The sequence below is a fragment of the Sciurus vulgaris genome (genome assembly GCF_902686455.1).
Source record: "Sciurus vulgaris genome assembly, chromosome: 1".
NCBI lineage: Eukaryota > Metazoa > Chordata > Mammalia > Rodentia > Sciuridae > Sciurus > Sciurus vulgaris.
The window spans coordinates 63,518,569-63,537,774 of record NC_136461.1 but is presented as its reverse complement, the minus strand read 5'-3'; the positions used below and the strand labels follow the sequence as shown (position 1 = coordinate 63,537,774).

The following is a 19,206-nucleotide window of genomic DNA, read 5'->3' as shown; positions in this document are numbered from 1 at the left end:
CCCCATAAGGACAACTAGGACTCCAAGTACTAGAGGCAACAGAACCAGAGCAAGGAAGTCTTAGAATCATATCCTGGGCTTCACGGTTGAAACTTGTGTTCCTTTTTGAAAACAAACAATTTTATCATTAACCTAACTTAGTTGTTACTATCTCATTAACAGCTCAGTTAGAAATTATTTTTTTAAGTAACTTACCCCCAAAGAATTTGCTTCAATAGCAGTCTGAACCCCTGTACATCCATAAGCCAATTCTTCAGTTATTAAACAAGCATCAAAAGTTCCAAGTCCTAGTCCTCCTATGGCATCAAAATATTTTAGAAGCCCATTATCATGTGTAATGCATCTCAACAAAACTAAAGGTAAATTATTTTAACTTATTTCAATTTGGCCTAATTTGTATTTTTAAAAATTCACATTTTAAAAAACATTAATTATATTTTCTCCAGATAGAGTTTCCTATATTGAAAGACTTACGAGTTCTTTTTTGTTTCCCACATTTTTTATTGTTGCGTTATGGTTATATATGATGGGATTTGTTGTTATATGTTTGTACATGCAACAATATAATATAATTTGGCCAATGTCACTCCCTCCCCTTCTTCCCTACATCCCCCGACTCAGGTTCCGCTACTGATCTCCCTTTGATTTTCATGAGATTTCCTCCCCACCTGTGGCCTAATTTTTTAAAAATATTTTTTAGTTGTTGATGGACCTTTTATTTTCATTCATTTATTTTGTATATGTGGTGCTGAGAATTGAACCCAGTTCCTTACACATGCTAAGCAAGCGCTCCAACACTAAGCCACAATCCCAGTCCCCTAATTTGTTTTGAAACCAAATATACAAATATATCTGTGTTTTGGTTGGCAATAATAACAAGCCACATTTTTCTTTTTTATCCCATACTTTTCTAAAATAAATTTTAAATATTTCAAAAATTCCTTATTTATAATCTGGATCTATATTTCTGTTTAAACTTGACTTTGTAAAAACTTACTTTAACTCCACTAAAACTTTGACCCACTGATCTGATGAAATAGGAATGATCTTGGGGACTGGGAATGTGGTTCATTGGTAGAGCACTTGCCTAGCTAGTACAAGACTCTGGGTTTAATCCCCACCACTGACCTTAAAAAAAAAAAAAAAAAAAAAAAAAAAAAAGGCAATGATCTCATACAAAAAATAGTCTCAAAATCTAAAATACAAGGTAGGATTAAAAGGAATGAAATTCTTGGGAAAAATAATGAAACAAAATGCAAAAAATGACCAACTGTAGAACTCTAGAGAGGGAAATACAAAGATCAGGATAAAGTCAAGGTTGGAATCAATTAGAAGGGAAAAAAAAGCTGTAAGTGTTGAGTAAAAGACTTCTAAAAGCAGAAAAATACTGTAGTCTGAACCAGAAAACAAAGGCAGAAAATCACTTACTGTCAACAAATATTTAAAAGAATGGGTAGTGTTTCACAGTTTTTCTTGATCAAGTGTATTTTGGGACTGAAAATGAAGAAAGCTTACCACAACTCTCTGGAATGTGTGCATTGATTAAGCCAAGTTCCCATGCTCTTTTAATTAGGGGGAAAGGATACTAAAAGAAAAGAAAAACCTCAGTTACAATACATTTAAAACTTACATAGCCTGACTGTATGATCTTATAAAAAATGTAAAATTTTTTTCTCCTTAATATTTGTATACCTACTTCACCAGTTTTATCATATTCTGCAGCAACTGGGATTATTTCCTCTCTGGCAAATTTACGGGCAGTAGCTTGAAATTCTTTCTGCTGTTCAGTAAACTCTAGGGTAAAGTTATTTAGAAAACATTAAAATGGGACAATAAGTTGAGGAAAAAAGTCTTATGAAGTTGGTATGTGGAAATTTTATATATATAATGGGGAAGATAATCTTTGATTAATCAGAAAGTCAAAAACTATAATGTATTTTCTGACTAATCAAAATTTCACTGTACAGTATAAACAAAACTATATCAATACAAATGCTGAAGGAAACAGGTTAAGATTTCTAGTTTCTATGAGTAAATAATAGATATAAATTTGTACAGCTCAAGAGTTTTTCTTATCTGATTGGTGAGATAAGAAATTACTTATTTCTGGTTCCAAGCAGACTTATCAAGTAATATCAGAGTGAAACTAATTTACCTGATCTCAAGAATCAGTCTAGGGTTGGGGATATAGCTCAGTTCATAGAGTGCTTGCCTGTTAAGCACAAGGCCCTGGGTTCAATCCCCAGCACCAAAAAAATAAAAAATAAAAAAAGAATTAATCTAAGGCAATGAGATACTCTTCATAACTATAAAACAATAAATTTTGTTTCAAAGAATTATATAAAATATCAGTATCATCATCATTTCAATTTTACCCTTTAAATAGACAAATTTTAAGTGTAAAAATAACCACAAGAGGTAAAATTTCTCAGGAGACTATAGTACCATAAACCCCTGCTTTATTGCTAAAAATGGTGTCCAAGCAATTCATTTACATAAAATGTTGTTAGAAAATTAATGAAATGAAAATAGTAGCTGGACTGAGGATAAGAGTCAACCACTAGCTGAATTTTTACAAATCTTATCTTTATCTAGTATTTTAATGTGGTTGCATCCAATGTCAAAAGATAGATAAGATTTACAAGAAACAGGTTATTTTAGGCAAGAATGAGAAGAAGCACATAAGAATGAACAAGAATGTTTAAGACTGTAGTAATCACTTGTCTGGAAACATGGGGGAGAAAATGTAAGACAACAGAATTTTGGTATTGAAATGAGGAATGTAAGATCTTATCTCTCATTTTAAAGATAAGGAAACTAAAGCATAGAGGCAAGAAATGATAGCCCTATAGTCTTACAATGAATTAGCAGAAGTGGTTCAGGTCAGTGTTTTGTAAATCTCAACTTTATTTCCAAGATAGGTCAGTCCATATCAAGGATGTGGGTGGGTAAAAATAGGAAAGACAGGGATCTATCATGTATTATTTGTTCAGAAACTACTTTGACCCAGTCATTATATGCTAGGGACTTTATATATAGCATATAATTTAATCTTCAAAGAAATTCATGTTAATATTCATTATTTCCATTTTATAAAGAATCGGATCAATTGGTCATAGGTGTTATCTGTAATCTTTTCCTGGGCTTCAAAACTCCCTCCCAAATATTTGTAGCTATCTCATCTACTGTCATTCTGCAACCCATCACAGCCTACTGCTAGTCTCTTACTACTGAGTATGAATTTGTATGTAACAATCTGAAACTAGATAGTGATTATACCAAATCAATGCTAATGTCTCAATAAGACCGACTGAACCAAACCACTATCCTCACACATGAAAATTTTCATTTCATTCTGGCAAACAATTTTTAATAAAGAGGGAAAAAAAAAAAACTTGAACAAAAACAATAACCTTAGAGAACTCCAAACTGTCAATTGCACCTGGGTATAAGTTAATTATCTTAGGTGACTTGTAACTATTTTTCTAGATCAAGTACTAAGAACATAGCTTTTGAACTAGAGGAAAGGTAAAAACTTTGAATCAAGAAGCCCTTTTAGGAGGCAAAGACTGGCAAAGGTAGGAATTATTATTTCAATTTTTTTTTTTTTTTTTTTTTTTGGCCTGGGGTTTTCCTTTCATAAAGAGGAAAGAAAATCTTATTCCTTTTCCCTCCAATACCACATTCCTACCTTCTCCCATATCTGACAATTTCATCTAACTGTACCAAAACTGCAATTCAGATAAATGATGACCAAAATGGGCTTTAATTTATTATCAGGCAGCTAGCATTATATATCTAATAAGTGTTTTAAGATTTATGAATATTTGTTGTATTCAAATTTGTAAGTCGAGGACTATTCATAATTATCAGGCTACATGCTTAGAAAAAAGGGAAAGAATATTTGCATGTGTGCTGCTAACACAGATCAAATGTATTTATTTATTTGGTACTGGGGATTTAACCCAGGGGCACTTTGCCACTGAGCTACATTCTGAGTCCTTTTTTTCTTTTTATCTTGAGGCATGGTCTCACTAAATTGCTTGTGGTCTCACTAAATTGCAGAGACTGGCCTTGAATGTTTGATCCTCCTGTCTCACCTTCCCAAGCTCCTGGAATTACAGATGTGCACCACTGTGCCTGGCTATAGACCAAATGCATACGATAATATGCTAACCAAGAAAATGTGTAAGGAAGAATGGGGGTAACTGACTAAACCATCTATTTATGGATGATGATTGGTTTTACTCATTGATAGACATTTTCAAGTTTATAAACAGATTCAGACAAACACATTTTAGAGTCAAAAGACAGAACAGAACATATACCAAAACTAAATCCTAATCCTGGTTCGCGTTTTTGATGAGCTTTTGTATGTTGTGATCTCCAGTCAAAATGAGAAATACTTCTTAGGACCTGTAAAAGATAATCTTATTAAAAATAAATTTGATAAATTAAATATCAATCAAATAAGAGAATGCTGACCATTTTTGTAAAAGGGTACAACTTGTTTGCCTATACTCAAGAATGCTGTTTTTAAAGCCATTATTTTAAACATCTTCAATTATAATTTAAACATGCCAATTTTATGAATACCTATTATAGAGATGTCAAAAAATTAATGAAATAAAACTAATCAGTGACAGTTGCTCTATTGATGTGGAGGGTTTCTAGGACAGACTATTAATAGTCAGGGGTAAGACTCAGGATCAATCATTATTCCAAAAATTTCACCTACAAACTCCTAGGACATTGGTGAATGGGGAGCTGGTGTAGAAAGAACAATATGATGGATTTGATAACCTGATAACCTGTCCCTGTGATCCTCCCAGTTATGCCTCTGGGAATAATACCATGGAGGACTCTGCTTCTAAGAGCACTCACTCTTAACAAAACAAATTCTACAGGCATTCTTATACTATTCTAAGCCAGGAGCCAGCAAAATACAGTAGTCACCAGTTTGTTTTGTAGCGGGGCCCTGGGGATTGAACCTAGGGGTGCTTACCCACTGAGCCACATCCCTGGAAATTTTAATTTTTTAATTTTGAGACAGAGTCTGGCTGAGTTGCTTAGGCTGAGGCTGGCCTTGAACTTGCAATTCTCCTACTTATATCCTCCCAAGTTGCTCAGATTACAGGCATGCACCACTGCAACCAGCTGGTCACCAGCTTTTTAAGTTAAATTTAATTGGAACCCACCAAAACGTCAATTGCTACTTTCACAGCACAGTTATGTGATTGCCACAGAGGCCATAGGTCCACAGAGCCAAAAATAGTTACTATTTGTTACTTTACAATGTTTGCCAGCTCTGTCCTAACTATTAATACACAACTTGTCTTAATATCTAAAATTTATTTGTATTTCTTCAAAGGAGATATTGAAAGAATACAATCATTTACACAAGTACAATTCTTTGTAACCCATTTTTATATTTCCTACAATTTAATAGTACACGAATGTAACCATTAGCATAAAAGTCATCAAACTGGAAACCAATAAGTGCTACTGAATAAAGGTCTGAGTTCACAAAAACCTATAAACTGTAAGCAATTTACACTCTAGAGATTTTTGATGGAACTATATCTAGGCAGTTTTAATAAACTAGGTACTAAGAGAAAAGAGAAGCTGTTGAAGGACAAAAAGGCTGCTTACCACACAGTTGAGGAGTTGTAACAGCGTATGCAAAAGCACACAAGCAGGAGCAGAGTGTGTTCAGGTTGGGTGAAATGTAGCAGGAAGAAGGAAAGGTGGAATTTAAGACTGTCCTGATCATTAAATGGAAATTTTTTTTTCCAGTTTTCATGAACATATTTTTATTTATTCATTCATTCATTCATTTTACAGACTGCATTTTGAGTCATTGTACACAAATGGGGTACACAATGGAATATTATTCAGCCATAAAGAAGAATAAACAGTCTTATTTGTGTTTATTTGCTTTCAAAGCAAGCCAAATTTCAATTTAATACTATCTTTCTTTATGAGTCATTCATAGTATCACCTTTACTATTGGATTTTTCCTTATAAGTTAATTTCCAATGAACTATTTTCAGAGGAATTTGTAGTTAGGCTCTATATTAAAAAGTTGCACAGGGTGTTACAACTCCTCAACTGAGGGTAAGCAACCTACTGGTCCTTCAAAAGTCAGCATAAGAATGCTCCCCTGCCCTCAGCTGACCCAAGGAGTTAGTCACTTTCTCCTTTGTGCTGTTATTGTACCTAGTACTTACCACCATTACAGCTTTTAGTATATTTCATTTCACTTGCTTTTTTATTTGTCAGATTTTCCTTAACAACTAAGACTGCAATTGTTCAGACTAAAATCACCAGTTTTCAGAACAGTGTCTACAGAATTAGGAAAATACAAATTGCAATAAGACCAACAGAATTTTAATCCTAACTTTAAATTTCAGTTATCTCTTATGGCCAATACAGAAACTGTTAGAAAATGTGAAATACCTCTTAAAATCCTTCAGACATATTACTGTATTTGTAATACACATATAGTCACGTAATTTCTAGGTGGTCATACATTACAGTGTACTTGAGACAGTTCTGACCTCTATGCCTTTTGTAGATCAATTAAGACCTGTTAATTATTTTAGTGAAATATTCTCAGTGTTCAAATTCTTCCTAATTTCCAATAGTACATTAAATTGTCTATAGTCTAGAAGGTCAAATATAATTCCTATAGTTGCTAACCCAGGACAATGTCTTTAAAAAAAAGAGAGAGAAGTTGTACAATACACTAAAGTTTCTAGAACCTAACTTAAGTTCTTCAAAATATATTAAAAGAAACTACACTTTATAAACAATTTCAACTGATAGAGTCACTTGCATTTAAGCTGACAATATGGCTGCCAAATATGGTAATTTAAATAAGACTTTTCCAAAATAACATACTTCGAACTATAACTCTGGAGGAAAAATAATTACACTGTATGATAACACATTTTCTTTACAATTTTCATTAACTTTATTTTGGAAGTAAAACATGGTTTCTTTGGTCCTCAAGGATAGAGAGATCTTTTTATGATGTCAGAATTAATTCTTAAAATCCCCCTACTTCTGCCATTAGAGCCCAATAACTTGTATAGATGGCAAGGGTAAAAATGGGCACTGATTCAATAGAATCATTGTAAATTCTAAAACTGCAGGGGCTTTTTTTGTTTGTTTTTTGGTCCAAGACAGCTTTAAGAGACATTTAAATGGCAGTCTTGGGTGAATACATCAATAATATTTAAGATACCAAAACGCATCTAGTGACTGAAACATATTTGAGAGTCTATAAGACACAATACTAGAACATATAGTCAAGCTTCAAGGAAAGTTCTACAGGTTTTTTTCTTTGACTTTCTTTTCTTCAACGTACGCAACCTGGAAGGGCATTCCTCCAGATTACAAAACCACAGGCATATTGCATATCCAGTCTTGAGCAACTGCTCCATTTTCCTTTTCTAGTGATTTTGTAAGTACCCAAGATAAGACTACGTATTCCAATACCTCCTACTTTGTATAATTGCACAACGATGTGTATTTGATGAGTTCCTCCCTGGGTTGGGGACAAGGGGCAGGTTTGGAAAGTTTTCTCGAAGAGACACTACACCAGATCTTCAAAAAACAGAGCCGGGGTTTGGGAAAGGGTGGGATTCCTAGGAAGAAATAGCTGGAGGGCTCCCGTGCCGGAAAAAGAGTCCGAAGGGAGGACGCCATCTGTAGGGTCTATTACCCACAGGGCACGCAAAAGTGAAAACCCGGAACGCTTTTAGTCCTGAGGGAAGAGGAGTGGCAAGCCTGAAGGCACCAAAACCGCGGACGGCGTCCAAGAGTCGGGTAAGCAGGCCTGGCGCCCGGAGGCGGTCCTGCCACAGCTCGGCTTCCCACCCCTGTGATCCGCATATGTTTTCGGTCCCCGTCTCAAACACGACGACATCCATTCCCCCACCCCAACCCCCACCGCTACCCTGGTCTCCCTCTCACCCCGCAGGTTCTCCTAAACGCCGCGGCCATGCTGACTCGCGTTTCGGACACTCGAACTCCAAGCCGCTGGGGCGCACTTTGGAGTCTGTGAGACTCCGCGCGGGCTCTGGGCCCATTTGGCCCCGCCCACTGGGGGGGCGTGGCCGGGGCAGGTCGCGGCCGAGAAACGCGGGGCGGGGCTCTGAGGGTTTGGAGAGGCTGATGGTGGGGTGCGTGCCGGGTAACTGTCGCCTGAGTTGGTCCTACGACCTTGGCAGAGGAAGGGTTCGTCCTTGCTCTGGTGCGGTCACCGGAAACGCATCACTGCCCTCTGGTCCTTTGAGTTTTCTAACGTTGCTTATCGGGAGGACGCCAAGACAGATGGCAATGTGCAGAGGGAGCCCCGAGGCGAGGCTCCGGGCTGGACAGGAATCTAGGCCAGAGGTCGTGGCGCGGTTCCCAAGCAGAGCGCCCCCTGCGGCGGGCGGTGACCTTTACATGAGACCGGTCAGACTGAACCGTTTCTGCTTTCAGGCTTCAAAGTTCACTCTACTCTCAAAGGCTGGACCAAAGCGAAAGGTTGTCAGTGCGTAGGAAAATCTTAACAGGGAAAATCAATTGCTTCCATAAATTCGACCTTTCAGAATATTTCCCAGACGACTTATTACCCACCTATGAAAGAGTTCATGGAAAAGAAGGTACTAGAGGAGCCTGCCTAAATAAAGCTTATGACTCAGCAGATGAATGTTGCAAGTAAATGTCCTTGTGAAGAATCCTACTTGAAGTCACTTTGTCTTCCAGTAGTAGCTCGCGTCTGAAATGCTACCTAGAATGTCATAAAGCCCGGGCACTGTAAAGCTGGCCGAGTTTGGATACCTCGCAAAAACTAACAGAAGCTCAAATGAAAGTCAGGACTGTAAATGTTTCACCGATTTCCCAGAATTTTCAATGCTTTTATTCTAATTTAGGTTTTTCTCACCTCGCCCATAAATCTTGTTACTAATTTGCTTAACTTTCTCTTTTGTCTACCAAAAGCCACCATACTCATTATAATTTAGCTACTTAATTTGTGTCCTATAATTGTCTTCTCCTACTCTGTCCTCCAGGTATTAATAATATATTTACTCAATCTGGCTTCAAAGTTAATTAAATGCCAAGTTCAAAGTAAAAGTATCAAGGAAATCTAGAAAGGGGAACTTTGTCCTAGGATGAGCAAGAAAGTCTTTCTAAGCCTGGAATTATGGCGCACATCAGTAATTTCAGCCACGTAGTTAAGCAGAAGCAGGAGGATCGAAATCCCAGGCTATTCTCAGCAACATAGACTCTGTCTCAGAGTAAAAAGGGCTGAAGATGTAACTGAGTGGCAGAGAGCTCCTGAGTTCAATTCCCAATACTACCCCCACCCCTTTAAAAAAGACTTTATAGGGATTAAACACCGGACTCATAAAGATGAGTAGTAATTCGCTATGCACAGTTATTTTTCTAATTTCTTAATCTTAACATTTTTAACCTCAGAAAAGATGAAAATAGAGTAAAAATCATCCATATACCCATCACCTAGATTCAAATATATTGCCATATTTGTTTTATTTTTATAATCTCATTGCGTATATGTGTGTGGATTTTTTAAAGAAATAAGAACTGTGAGCTGTACACAAGACACTTCACCTCTAAATACTTTAGTTATTAGCTCCTATAGGTTGTTGCCCTGTGAGGACCTTTATCACAGCTATGAAAATAATTGTTCTCTCCTGTCGATAACGTAAATTTCTCCAGTTGTTGAAAAAAATGCCATTTATATTAGTTTGTTTTGAACTATGATCCTATGAATGATTGCCCATTGCAATTAGATTTTAACTTTCTTTGATCTCTTTTAATCTAAAACATTTAATCAAATCTATTTTCTCACAAATTACTAATACTAATTTTTCTTCTTTAAGACACCAAGCTAGTTGTCCTGAACAATGCCCTAGTTTTGAGTTGTCATAGTGTTTTTGTTTTTGTGCCTCTAAATCTTGTATTTCTTATAAATACTATAGTTACTAGGGGCTTGAGTGCTTCAGATTAAACATATTTGGCAAGTATACTTCATAAGTCATACTGTGCAATTCATATTGCTTCACCATTAGGAGGCAGTTAATGTCAGTTTTTTTCCACTGTTGATAAGTTTGGTCATTTTATTTAGTTAGTGACACAGTTATTACTATGGTAAAAGTTTATTATTCCCTTTGCAAACAAAATAACTTGTAGGGTAATATTTGATATCATGCCAAACAATCTTTCTCTTAAATTTTTCCCAGTGGTAGAGATAGAATCATCTCTCAATAAATGCTTTATTAATAATTGGACAGTGTTCCACAAAACTTTTACTACCTTTTTGCTACCTTTTTTGGCAAAAAATAAAAAACATTCTAGTGTTCTTTTATTTCTTGCCATCTCCACTTAACCCATGAGAATAAAAACAACATGCCACCTGTAGTTCTTTAGGTTAGTAGTTCTTACCTTGGTGTCCCTGAATAAACACAAGGTGGATCTGAGAAACCTGTGGAGTTGAATGCACTATTTTGTATGTATGCATAAATTCCTGAGGAGAAGATTCTCACAGTGGTAGGAAATTAAGAGTTGAGATGACCATACTTTGGTAGGTATGATGAAGGAAGTACTTGAATGTTTTCTTCTGATTATTCCTAGAAAATATAAATATTAGCACAGAGTGAGGAAATACTGTAAATTTGGGGAAAGTATAAAATCATTGTGTTAAGTGTGGAATATTTCCTATTCTCATTACTTGTGAAGTGTGGGTGTTAGAGAGTGAGGTCCAATACTTTGGCATGCCTAATGTGTTTGAAAAATTAATGGAACTAGAATATTGGAAAAAAATGAGCTTAAAAGGCAGAGTGTAGTCATTAGGTGGAGGAGTGTAGTTACAATAAGACAAAGTCTAGGTTATCATCATGGAGTTAGTAGTTGAAGTAGAGAACAAGATTATTATTTTTTTATTGTAAACAAATGGGATACATGGAGTAAAGGCGTACCATTTGTGTAATCATAAATTTACATAGGGTAATGTTTGATTTATTCTGTTATTTTTTCCCTTCTCCCCACCCCTCCCACCCCTCCCACCCCTCTTTTCCCTCTATACAGTCCTTCCTTCCTCCCTTCTTGCCCCCCTCCCTAACCCTAACTCTAACCATAACACTAACCCCTCCCACCCTCCATTATGTGTCATCATCCACTTTATCAGCGAGATCATTCGTCCTTTGGTTTTTTGAGATTGGCTTATCTCACTTAGCATGATATTCTCCAATTTCATTCATTAGCCTGCAAATGCCATGATTCTATCATTCTTTATGGCTGAGTAATATTCCATTGTATATATATACCACAGTTTCTTTATCCATTCATCTATTGAAGGACATGTAGGTTGGTTCCACAGTCTGGCTATTGTGAATTTAGCAGCTATGAACATTGATGTGGCTGTATCTCTGTAGTATGCTGATTTTAAGTCCTTTGGGTATAGGCCAAGGAGTGGGATAGCTGGGTCAAATGGTGGTTCCATTCCAAGCTTTCTGAGGAATCTCCACACTGCTTTCCAGAGTGGCTGCACTAATTTGCAACCCCACCAGCAATGTATGAGTGTACCTTTCTCCCCACATCCTCTCCAACACCTGTTGTTGCTTGTATTCTTGATAATTGCCATTCTAATTGGGGTGAGATGGAATCTTAGGGTAGTTTTGATTTGCATTTCTCTTATTACTAGAGATGTTGAACATTTTTTCATAGGTTTGTTGATTGCTTGTAGATCTTCTTCGGTGAAGTGTCTGTTCATTTCCTTAGCCCATTTGTCGATTGGGTTATTTGCATTCTTGGTGTAGAGTTTTTTGAGTTCTTTATATATTCTGGAAATTAGTGCTCTATCTGAAGTATGAGAGGCAAAGATTTTCTTCCACTCTGTAGGCTCTTTCTTCGCATTGCTGATAGTTTCCTTTGCTGAGAAAAAGCTTTTTAGTTTGAATCTATCCCAGTTATTGATTCTTGCTTTTATTTCTTGTGCTATGGGAGTCCTGTTGAGGAAGTCTGGTCCTAAGCCGACATGTTGAAGATCTGGACCTAGTTTTTCTTCTACAATCTGCAGGGTTTCTGGTCTGATTCCGAGATCCTTAATCTATTTTGAGTTGAGTTTTGTGCACGGTGAGAGATATGGGTTTAGTTTCATTTTGTTGCATATGGATTTCTAATTCTCCCAGCACCATTTGTTGAAGAGGCTATCTTTTCTCCATTATTGCAGGAAAGGAAGTCAAACAACAGAGGGGCCAGGTTATTGAAAGGGTCATCTTTGTGGATATTAAAATAATGAAGAATGATGTCAGCAATTTGAAGGAAAGTGACTATGAGCTAAATGAAAAACTCTTTGTAGTATCCATATCTTTTTTCTCTCAGATAAAAGGGAAAAAATTGTAGAATTGTAATTATCAAACTGATGTGTTTGGTGGAAAACAACATCATTAGCCCTTTTGGTACCTACCCCCCGACCCCCTGTCCTTTTACAAATAGTACTCTCGTGTTCTCTAGCAAAGTTATAGAGTTGTTATTTACTGAGCACATTATTATGTTTGATAAATTGTGTTCTTATAAAAATGGTCTCATAGAAAAGGAGTTGGTGGTTCTACCTGCCAAGTCTCTGCTGTTGCTTAAGGCCCTAACAGCCTTGGCAATGAAAAATCAGGTTCACATTCAGTGACACTTCTATTTATAGAGTAAAAGTCATACTTAAAACTTGTTGATTCTGCTTTAAGGACTAGATTTAACTCTTTGGTTCAAATTTCAGGAATTAATCCTTAATGACATATTTTTCTCTCGAAGTTATCTTTTAACTGGTATAGTGGTGAATGTCTATAGTGCAGGAGGCTTAGGCAGAAAGACGGCAAATTTGAGAGTAGACTGGGCAAATTATTGGAGGGGCTGGGCAGGGAGACATTCTTCTAGCAGGTGGGAGCATGGCTTAATGGTAGAAGAGTGTGTGTCAAACATGCATGAAGTCCTGGTTCTATCCCCAGCATCGTGGGGGATTGGGGGGACCTCTTTCTCTTACATGTATGAAAGATTAATCTATATATTCAGTTTTAGTGGGACTTAGGTATAATCATCTTGGAACCACAGATTGATTTGTTTTAACTTTATAGCCTTAGAAATTTGAAATTACCAACTTTCCTGAATAAGATCATAGCATAAACTCAGATTTTAGCCACCAAAAGTATAAAACAAACTTTACTGTGTAATATAATTCCTTAAGTCAGAAAACAAAGAAACAAGTGAGGGGCAAAAGTAGGATCTCTTGGGTTCTGGGAACTGATGGAAGGATAAAGACAGTGCTTATAAGGTCAAATCAGATTTAACATGCCTAACATTTAACATTCCATTTAACATGGAATGGTCCCTTTAGGAAACAAGGAGTGAAACATAAATGAGAACAAGAAGGGACTATACCTGGAAAGATTTTAAAAGAAACTGAGAATAACTCATACCAAAGAGCAATAGTAATAAAATTCTTATTCAGGCCAGAAGTTAGAGTAACTTGGCTATATAAAGTGATAACCAACAAGAGGCCCATGGGTTATGTGTAGGTCACCTGGTTCATAACCTAGTTTCAATATGAAATTAGTCATCATGAAATGTCAAGCACTGGCTGCGGTCCTCACACCAGCTTCCATAGGAATTTGACCCCAGCCATTTGGGCCAATGAATAGGCAGTCTACCTAAGGGCAATCAATTCATGAGCCGATCAACAGTTTACCAATGGCCCGGCACAAAAAGATGAATTTAGCTAATCATGTTGCCTGTTTTGGAAACTGAGTCAAAGAAGCAGAGGTATTGGTTTAGGTGTAACTAAAACACCAGAGCCCCTGCTGGTCATGTGCCAGCTAAAGTTATAAAGGAACCAAAGATATGAGATCTGAAAGTCAATAGCTAGAAAGAAGAAAATAAAGAAAATGAGTGAAGAAAAACAGAGTTACTGGAAAAAGGGGTGGGAGGAGGCTTACATCTTTAAACAGAGATGTTTAGAGTCATTTTTTCCAAATCCTGCCTTCAGGTTTTAATTGTCATTAGGCCCAATTATATTTGCCTAGAGTCTCATAAGAGTTCAGTTGTATGTATCTATTTATGTATGTATCTATCTATACACACACACATGCACACACATTGAAGATATTCATGTATACATATGTGCATTTTCTAGTGATTGGGTCCATAATTTCCAGGAGAATCTATTTGCCTCCTGCACATGAATGCAAATTCATGCCCAGCAAGAAGCACTGGAAGTTAAATGCTCCTTTGAACTTAGGTTAGACTTATTTCAACAAACCAATTTCCCAAGTCATGTCTTAAAAGAATTGACTTTTTACAGTTTTATTCTTGTGACTTTGTTTCCTGAATTAACTTTGTGTATGGCCTTTGGAGTCAATCAAACATGTATTGATACCCTGATTCTTATACATTTCAACCATGTTCTTGGACAAATTCTTTAAACCTTAGGAGTTGAGTCTATGAATCTTCATATTCTGTGGATATAATTGAGATATATATGTCTAGTATGACCATTGGATCACAAAAAAGATTTTCTACATTTTTTTTTTTTTTTTGTACTGGAAATTGAACCCAGGGCCCTTTACCATGGAGCTACATCCTCAGTCCTTTTTTTTTGCGGGGGGAGTGGTACCAGGGATTGAATTCAGGGGCACTCGACCTCTGAGCCATATCCCCAACCCTATTTTTTTGTATTTTATTTAGAGACAGGGTCTCATTGAGTTGCTTAGCACCTCGCTTTTGCTGAAGCTGGCTTTGAACTTGCGATCCTCCTGCCTCAGACTCCCAACCTGCTGGGATTACAGGGGTGTCCCTCCCTCTGCTTTAAAGAGTAACATTTCTGCTTGAAGTTCTTTAGTGATGCTTTATAATGTGTTTCTAAGACTGACTTTTGTTAGTTTCTATTGAACCCAGCCTCCAGGTTGTATATCAGATATACAGCTTTCATCCATTGGCATATGATTGTGCACACAATATTGGGTTTTGACAGTATTTCACAATTTAGAATATAATGTGGGACATTAAACCCTTCTGAAAATTTGAACAGTTTAAGTTTAAAATAACATTAGTTTTATTTTTCCAGAGGTTTTTTTTTTTTTAAATATGTAGACAAGCATATTTTAAAGGGAAAATCTTATATAATTTCTTAAATATCTCATTTGTAAAGTGAGTTCTCCTATCACTAGAGAATATGCCTCCTGTGGGGAAAATAAAACACAAAAACATTTTTATTGTAACAATTAGAGGCCTAATCTTTTAGCAAGAGAAAATATAATCCAACCAGAAAATGACAGACTAAACACTTAAAATCTTTAAATATAGGCTCCTAAATGCTGTCCGTTTCTAAATGTTTAGATGGTCCATAGGATTTTCAGAGGTTTATCCTACCTTTATAGTTGTTCGTTGGGTTATAATTATAAAAAGGCAAAATTTTGTCACTAGTTCCACCTATCAGGTAAGATAGTCTCACTAATATTTTTCTAACATTTGGTCCAATTTGTCCTGCCATTTTAAGTGCTTTCATGTGACAGGGGAACAAAAGTTTCTGCTGATTGATTGAGGCATCACCAAGTTGCTTTCTTCAAAATGCTGAAGGCTACTTTGCCATTCATGAGATAGTTTTGAGATAACCAGTATCTTTTTCTCTTCTATAGAAATAGAATATTTGTTATATCTGAAAAAGTCTCTCTGAGTTCATTACCAGAAAAACTTTCTTTTAGGTGCTAATGATAGTTAAATCAGTATGGGTTATTGATTTTACAGAGTAATTGCATCCTTCAGCTTAAAAAATTATTAAGTGTGGATTTCAACCATAATGACAGAGATTCCCTTTCAGATGTTGGAGTGACTTCTACTAAGTCATTAATTTATCTTCCATTTTTGTTTCAATATCCTACCAAAATCATAAGAAACTTAGAGGTGTATTTACTAGCATAGATGTTAACTATGGAAGCATTAACAAATTGGCATATTCATGTTAGAGCTATGAAGTTGGCTATGAAGTAAAATAAGCTATGTTATAAAGAAGTTTCAATAACAGAATGTTCAGAAGGTCTAGCATATCCTGCATAACATATATCTTTCTAAGTTTTAAGCTATCAACAAAAATATAACAGGATTTTGAAAGGAGCATCAGTAGAGTTAGGATATTTCATGCTTAGATTTTGAGTAACAGTCGTAGGATTTACTTATATTAAGAAGGGAAAATAAGGTTGCTGGGTTTAGATTAGACTGGAGTTTGAAAGTTGTAAGGAAAGTAGACAATAAAATAATTTTATAAGCAGTAATTGGCTGGCCAAGAATTGAGTATTGTTTTGGGATGAAAAAGTTATCTGCTTCACAAGATTCATAGAGTTAGAGGCTGATTTAGAACATTGTTGTGGTGATTTCAACTGAACTAATTGCCTCACCAAAACATGTACACAGGCAGATTATTCTTGGTACAGGGGCAAGAGGTAGACAATGCAAAGGTAGACAATATGCTCATTATGAGTTCTTGGTTTTTGAAGCAGCACCCCTAAAGTACAACCACACTTTAAGGTATAGTGTTAGCATTGGTGGGGAATGCTCAAAGTCAGGAGTCATATGTTTAACACCAAATACCTTTGTGACATCTTACCCCCAAAGAAGAGTTCCTGGGCCATTTGTTTTCATTACTCATAGTGGTTAAATGAATTATAATTTGAGAAAATACCAAACATATTGAATTATTTTAATAACCCTCCTTTTATAATGCAAAAGAACAAATTTTAGTGCTATCAGTTACCATTTGGGAGGCACCAATGATAACTGGGTATAAAGGATATTTTAACAATTGTATTATTTTGAATTTATGAACTGAATTTGGTAAAAGCAATAGAAAAAGAGTTGAAAGAGGAGTTGTTTTTACAATAAGATTTGGGTATAGTGTATATATGCCTAAAGACAAGAAATAATTAGTCTTGGTTCAGAACAGATATTCTCAACATTTTTGATTCATGGAGCCTTGTGGCAGTTTGATGAAGTCTTCATCATTCATATCAAAAATGTATTTTAATGCATAGACAAAAATGCATGGAATTTCAAAGAAAATCAATTATACTGAAATATCCTTCTGGAATTTGGCAGTCGTTTCCTATATATAGTCTTATGGCATTCTGTAATTTCCTGAAATAAGGATTCTTATTTCTGATATTCACTTTTTTTGCAAGATTATTTAAAATTTGTAGTATTTTCATGAATAATCATCCATGAACATATTTGTACAACATATTGCATGTGCATGCCTTTCTTTCATAATATAGTGTGAGAAAAGAGAGAAAAAGAATAAAAAGAGCAAAATAAAAGAAAGAACCTCTGATGCTGAACTAATACACAGGGCTGAACGTTAAATCAGATTTATACAAATAAGAGTTTTACACAGTGTTATTGTATGGATCTAGAATGTCCTCCAAAGGCTCATGTGTTGAAGGCTCGGCTTCAAATGCAGCAACATTCAGAGGTGGGGTTTTTGGGAAGTGATTTGATTATGAGGGCTCTGACCTCATCACTGGTCTAATCTATTGAGAAAGTCATAGTTAAATGGATTATTGGCAGGTGGTGGAAACTGTAGGAGATAGAATCTAGTTGGAGGAAGTTGGGTATACCCCTGGGACTGTATCACATCCCCAGCCCCATCTCTGTGCTTCCAGGATGCCATGAGGCAAGCAGCTTTCCTATACCACATCCTTCCACTATAGTTCTCTGTCTTACATCAGGCTCAAAGCAATGGAGCTGGCTTATCATGAACTGTTTGAAACCTCTGATACCTTGAGCCAAAATAAATCTTTCTTCTTATAAGTCATTTTAAGTTGTCAGGTGTTTTTGTCCCAGTTAAAGAAAATTGACTAATGCTCCTAGTATCAAACTTTATTAAATAAATGCAAGGTTGTGGAGGTTCAGAAGAAGCAGAGAGATTTTGTGGCATTTGGAAGTGGCTCACCAGGTCTTTCCAGTTCCTGACATGCACCTCTGCCTCACAATAGATGAGGTCTGTGAGGTTTGTCAAGGGTGGTGTTTCAATTATGCAAGTACCCCTTTTACATACATTTATTGTTACATAGCTTTGAAGTGATTCCAACATTTATGTAGTTTTCTGTGCACATGGCATGTTTTGGGGTGATAATTTGGAGAGTGATCCTCCACACGCACCTACAAAAAGAATTAGAAAAAAAATTAAGAAAAGAATGGGCCATTAGCCCCATCAGATCAAATATGTTACATGATTTAATCATTGTATTAATATTGTAGAGTGTACTCACAGAAACACAGATAGTGAAGGTCATTCACTTGATGTGACCCCTTGATGCAATCAAGAGACACAGGAAACAAGACACATATGAGGTTTTTGCTGACATAACATAGCAAACTCTGTCACAGTAGACATTTTTATAAGTAGGAATACACTGTGAAATAACAATTAAGGGCTGGAAGTTAGCTCAGTGCTAGAGCACTTACCTAACATGCACACAGCCCTGTAAACCAGTAATATTCATTGTTGTTATCAATATTGTGTACTATTCATAATTGTATGTGCTATACTTTTATATGACTGGCAGCATGGTAAGTTTGTTTGCATCAACTTTGCCAGCAACATCTGAGTAATGTGTTGTGCTACAACATTACAATTAGCTACAATATCACTAGATGATAGGATTTTTCCAGCTTCATTACAATTTTATGGAATCACTGTGGTATATGGGTCCCTCATTGACAAAAGCCTGACTCTGTAGTCATGACTGTACTTACAAACCTAATTGTTTGACAAACACTTTGCAAGCATAGACTGTGGCAGGCTACACTATCTTCTCCAAAGACTAACAGCTCAGGCTTCCAAGGTGTTGCACCCTGTTAGCCTTGGAGCTACCTTTAGAAGCCTTCCCCACCAATTAGGAATGGACCATTAGTAGCAAAGTGCCTTACCTGTCATTGAGGATCTAGGTTGTGTTGAAGCCATTTCTTCTGGGAAACACTTCTAGAAGGGTACACCTCAGACTTTAATTAGACTACTTTTCATGAATGCCTACTTCCATCCTAACTGAGCAAATAGACTAAAAATTTTGTTACTCCTCACGTGGTTAATGTAGGTCATCTATTGAGTATGTTCCCTGTGAGATTTGTTTATGTTATTCTCCTCATCTTTAA

At 36.2% G+C, this 19,206-nt stretch overlaps 1 protein-coding gene across 3 annotated transcripts in view; it reads right to left on the bottom strand.

Annotated features, from left to right (window-relative positions):
* The window catches only part of ACADM (acyl-CoA dehydrogenase medium chain), a 36,455-nt gene extending 28,326 nt beyond the window's left edge, over window positions 1–8,129 (bottom strand). For 2 of the 3 annotated variants that reach the window (XM_079141341.1, XM_079141342.1), the window contains exons 1-5: window positions 7,981–8,129; window positions 4,329–4,416; window positions 1,697–1,794; window positions 1,516–1,585; window positions 196–296 (exon numbers count right to left, since the gene is read on the bottom strand). In XM_079141341.1, the coding sequence (XP_078997467.1) occupies window positions 196–296; window positions 1,516–1,585; window positions 1,697–1,794; window positions 4,329–4,416; window positions 7,981–8,010 (387 nt within the window). In that variant the 5' untranslated portion in view covers window positions 8,011–8,129. The remainder of the gene's footprint in view (window positions 1–195; window positions 297–1,515; window positions 1,586–1,696; window positions 1,795–4,328; window positions 4,417–7,980) is intronic. The other variant, XM_079141340.1, reaches the window with a different exon arrangement.
* Between the last annotated feature and the right edge of the window lie 11,077 nt (window positions 8,130–19,206).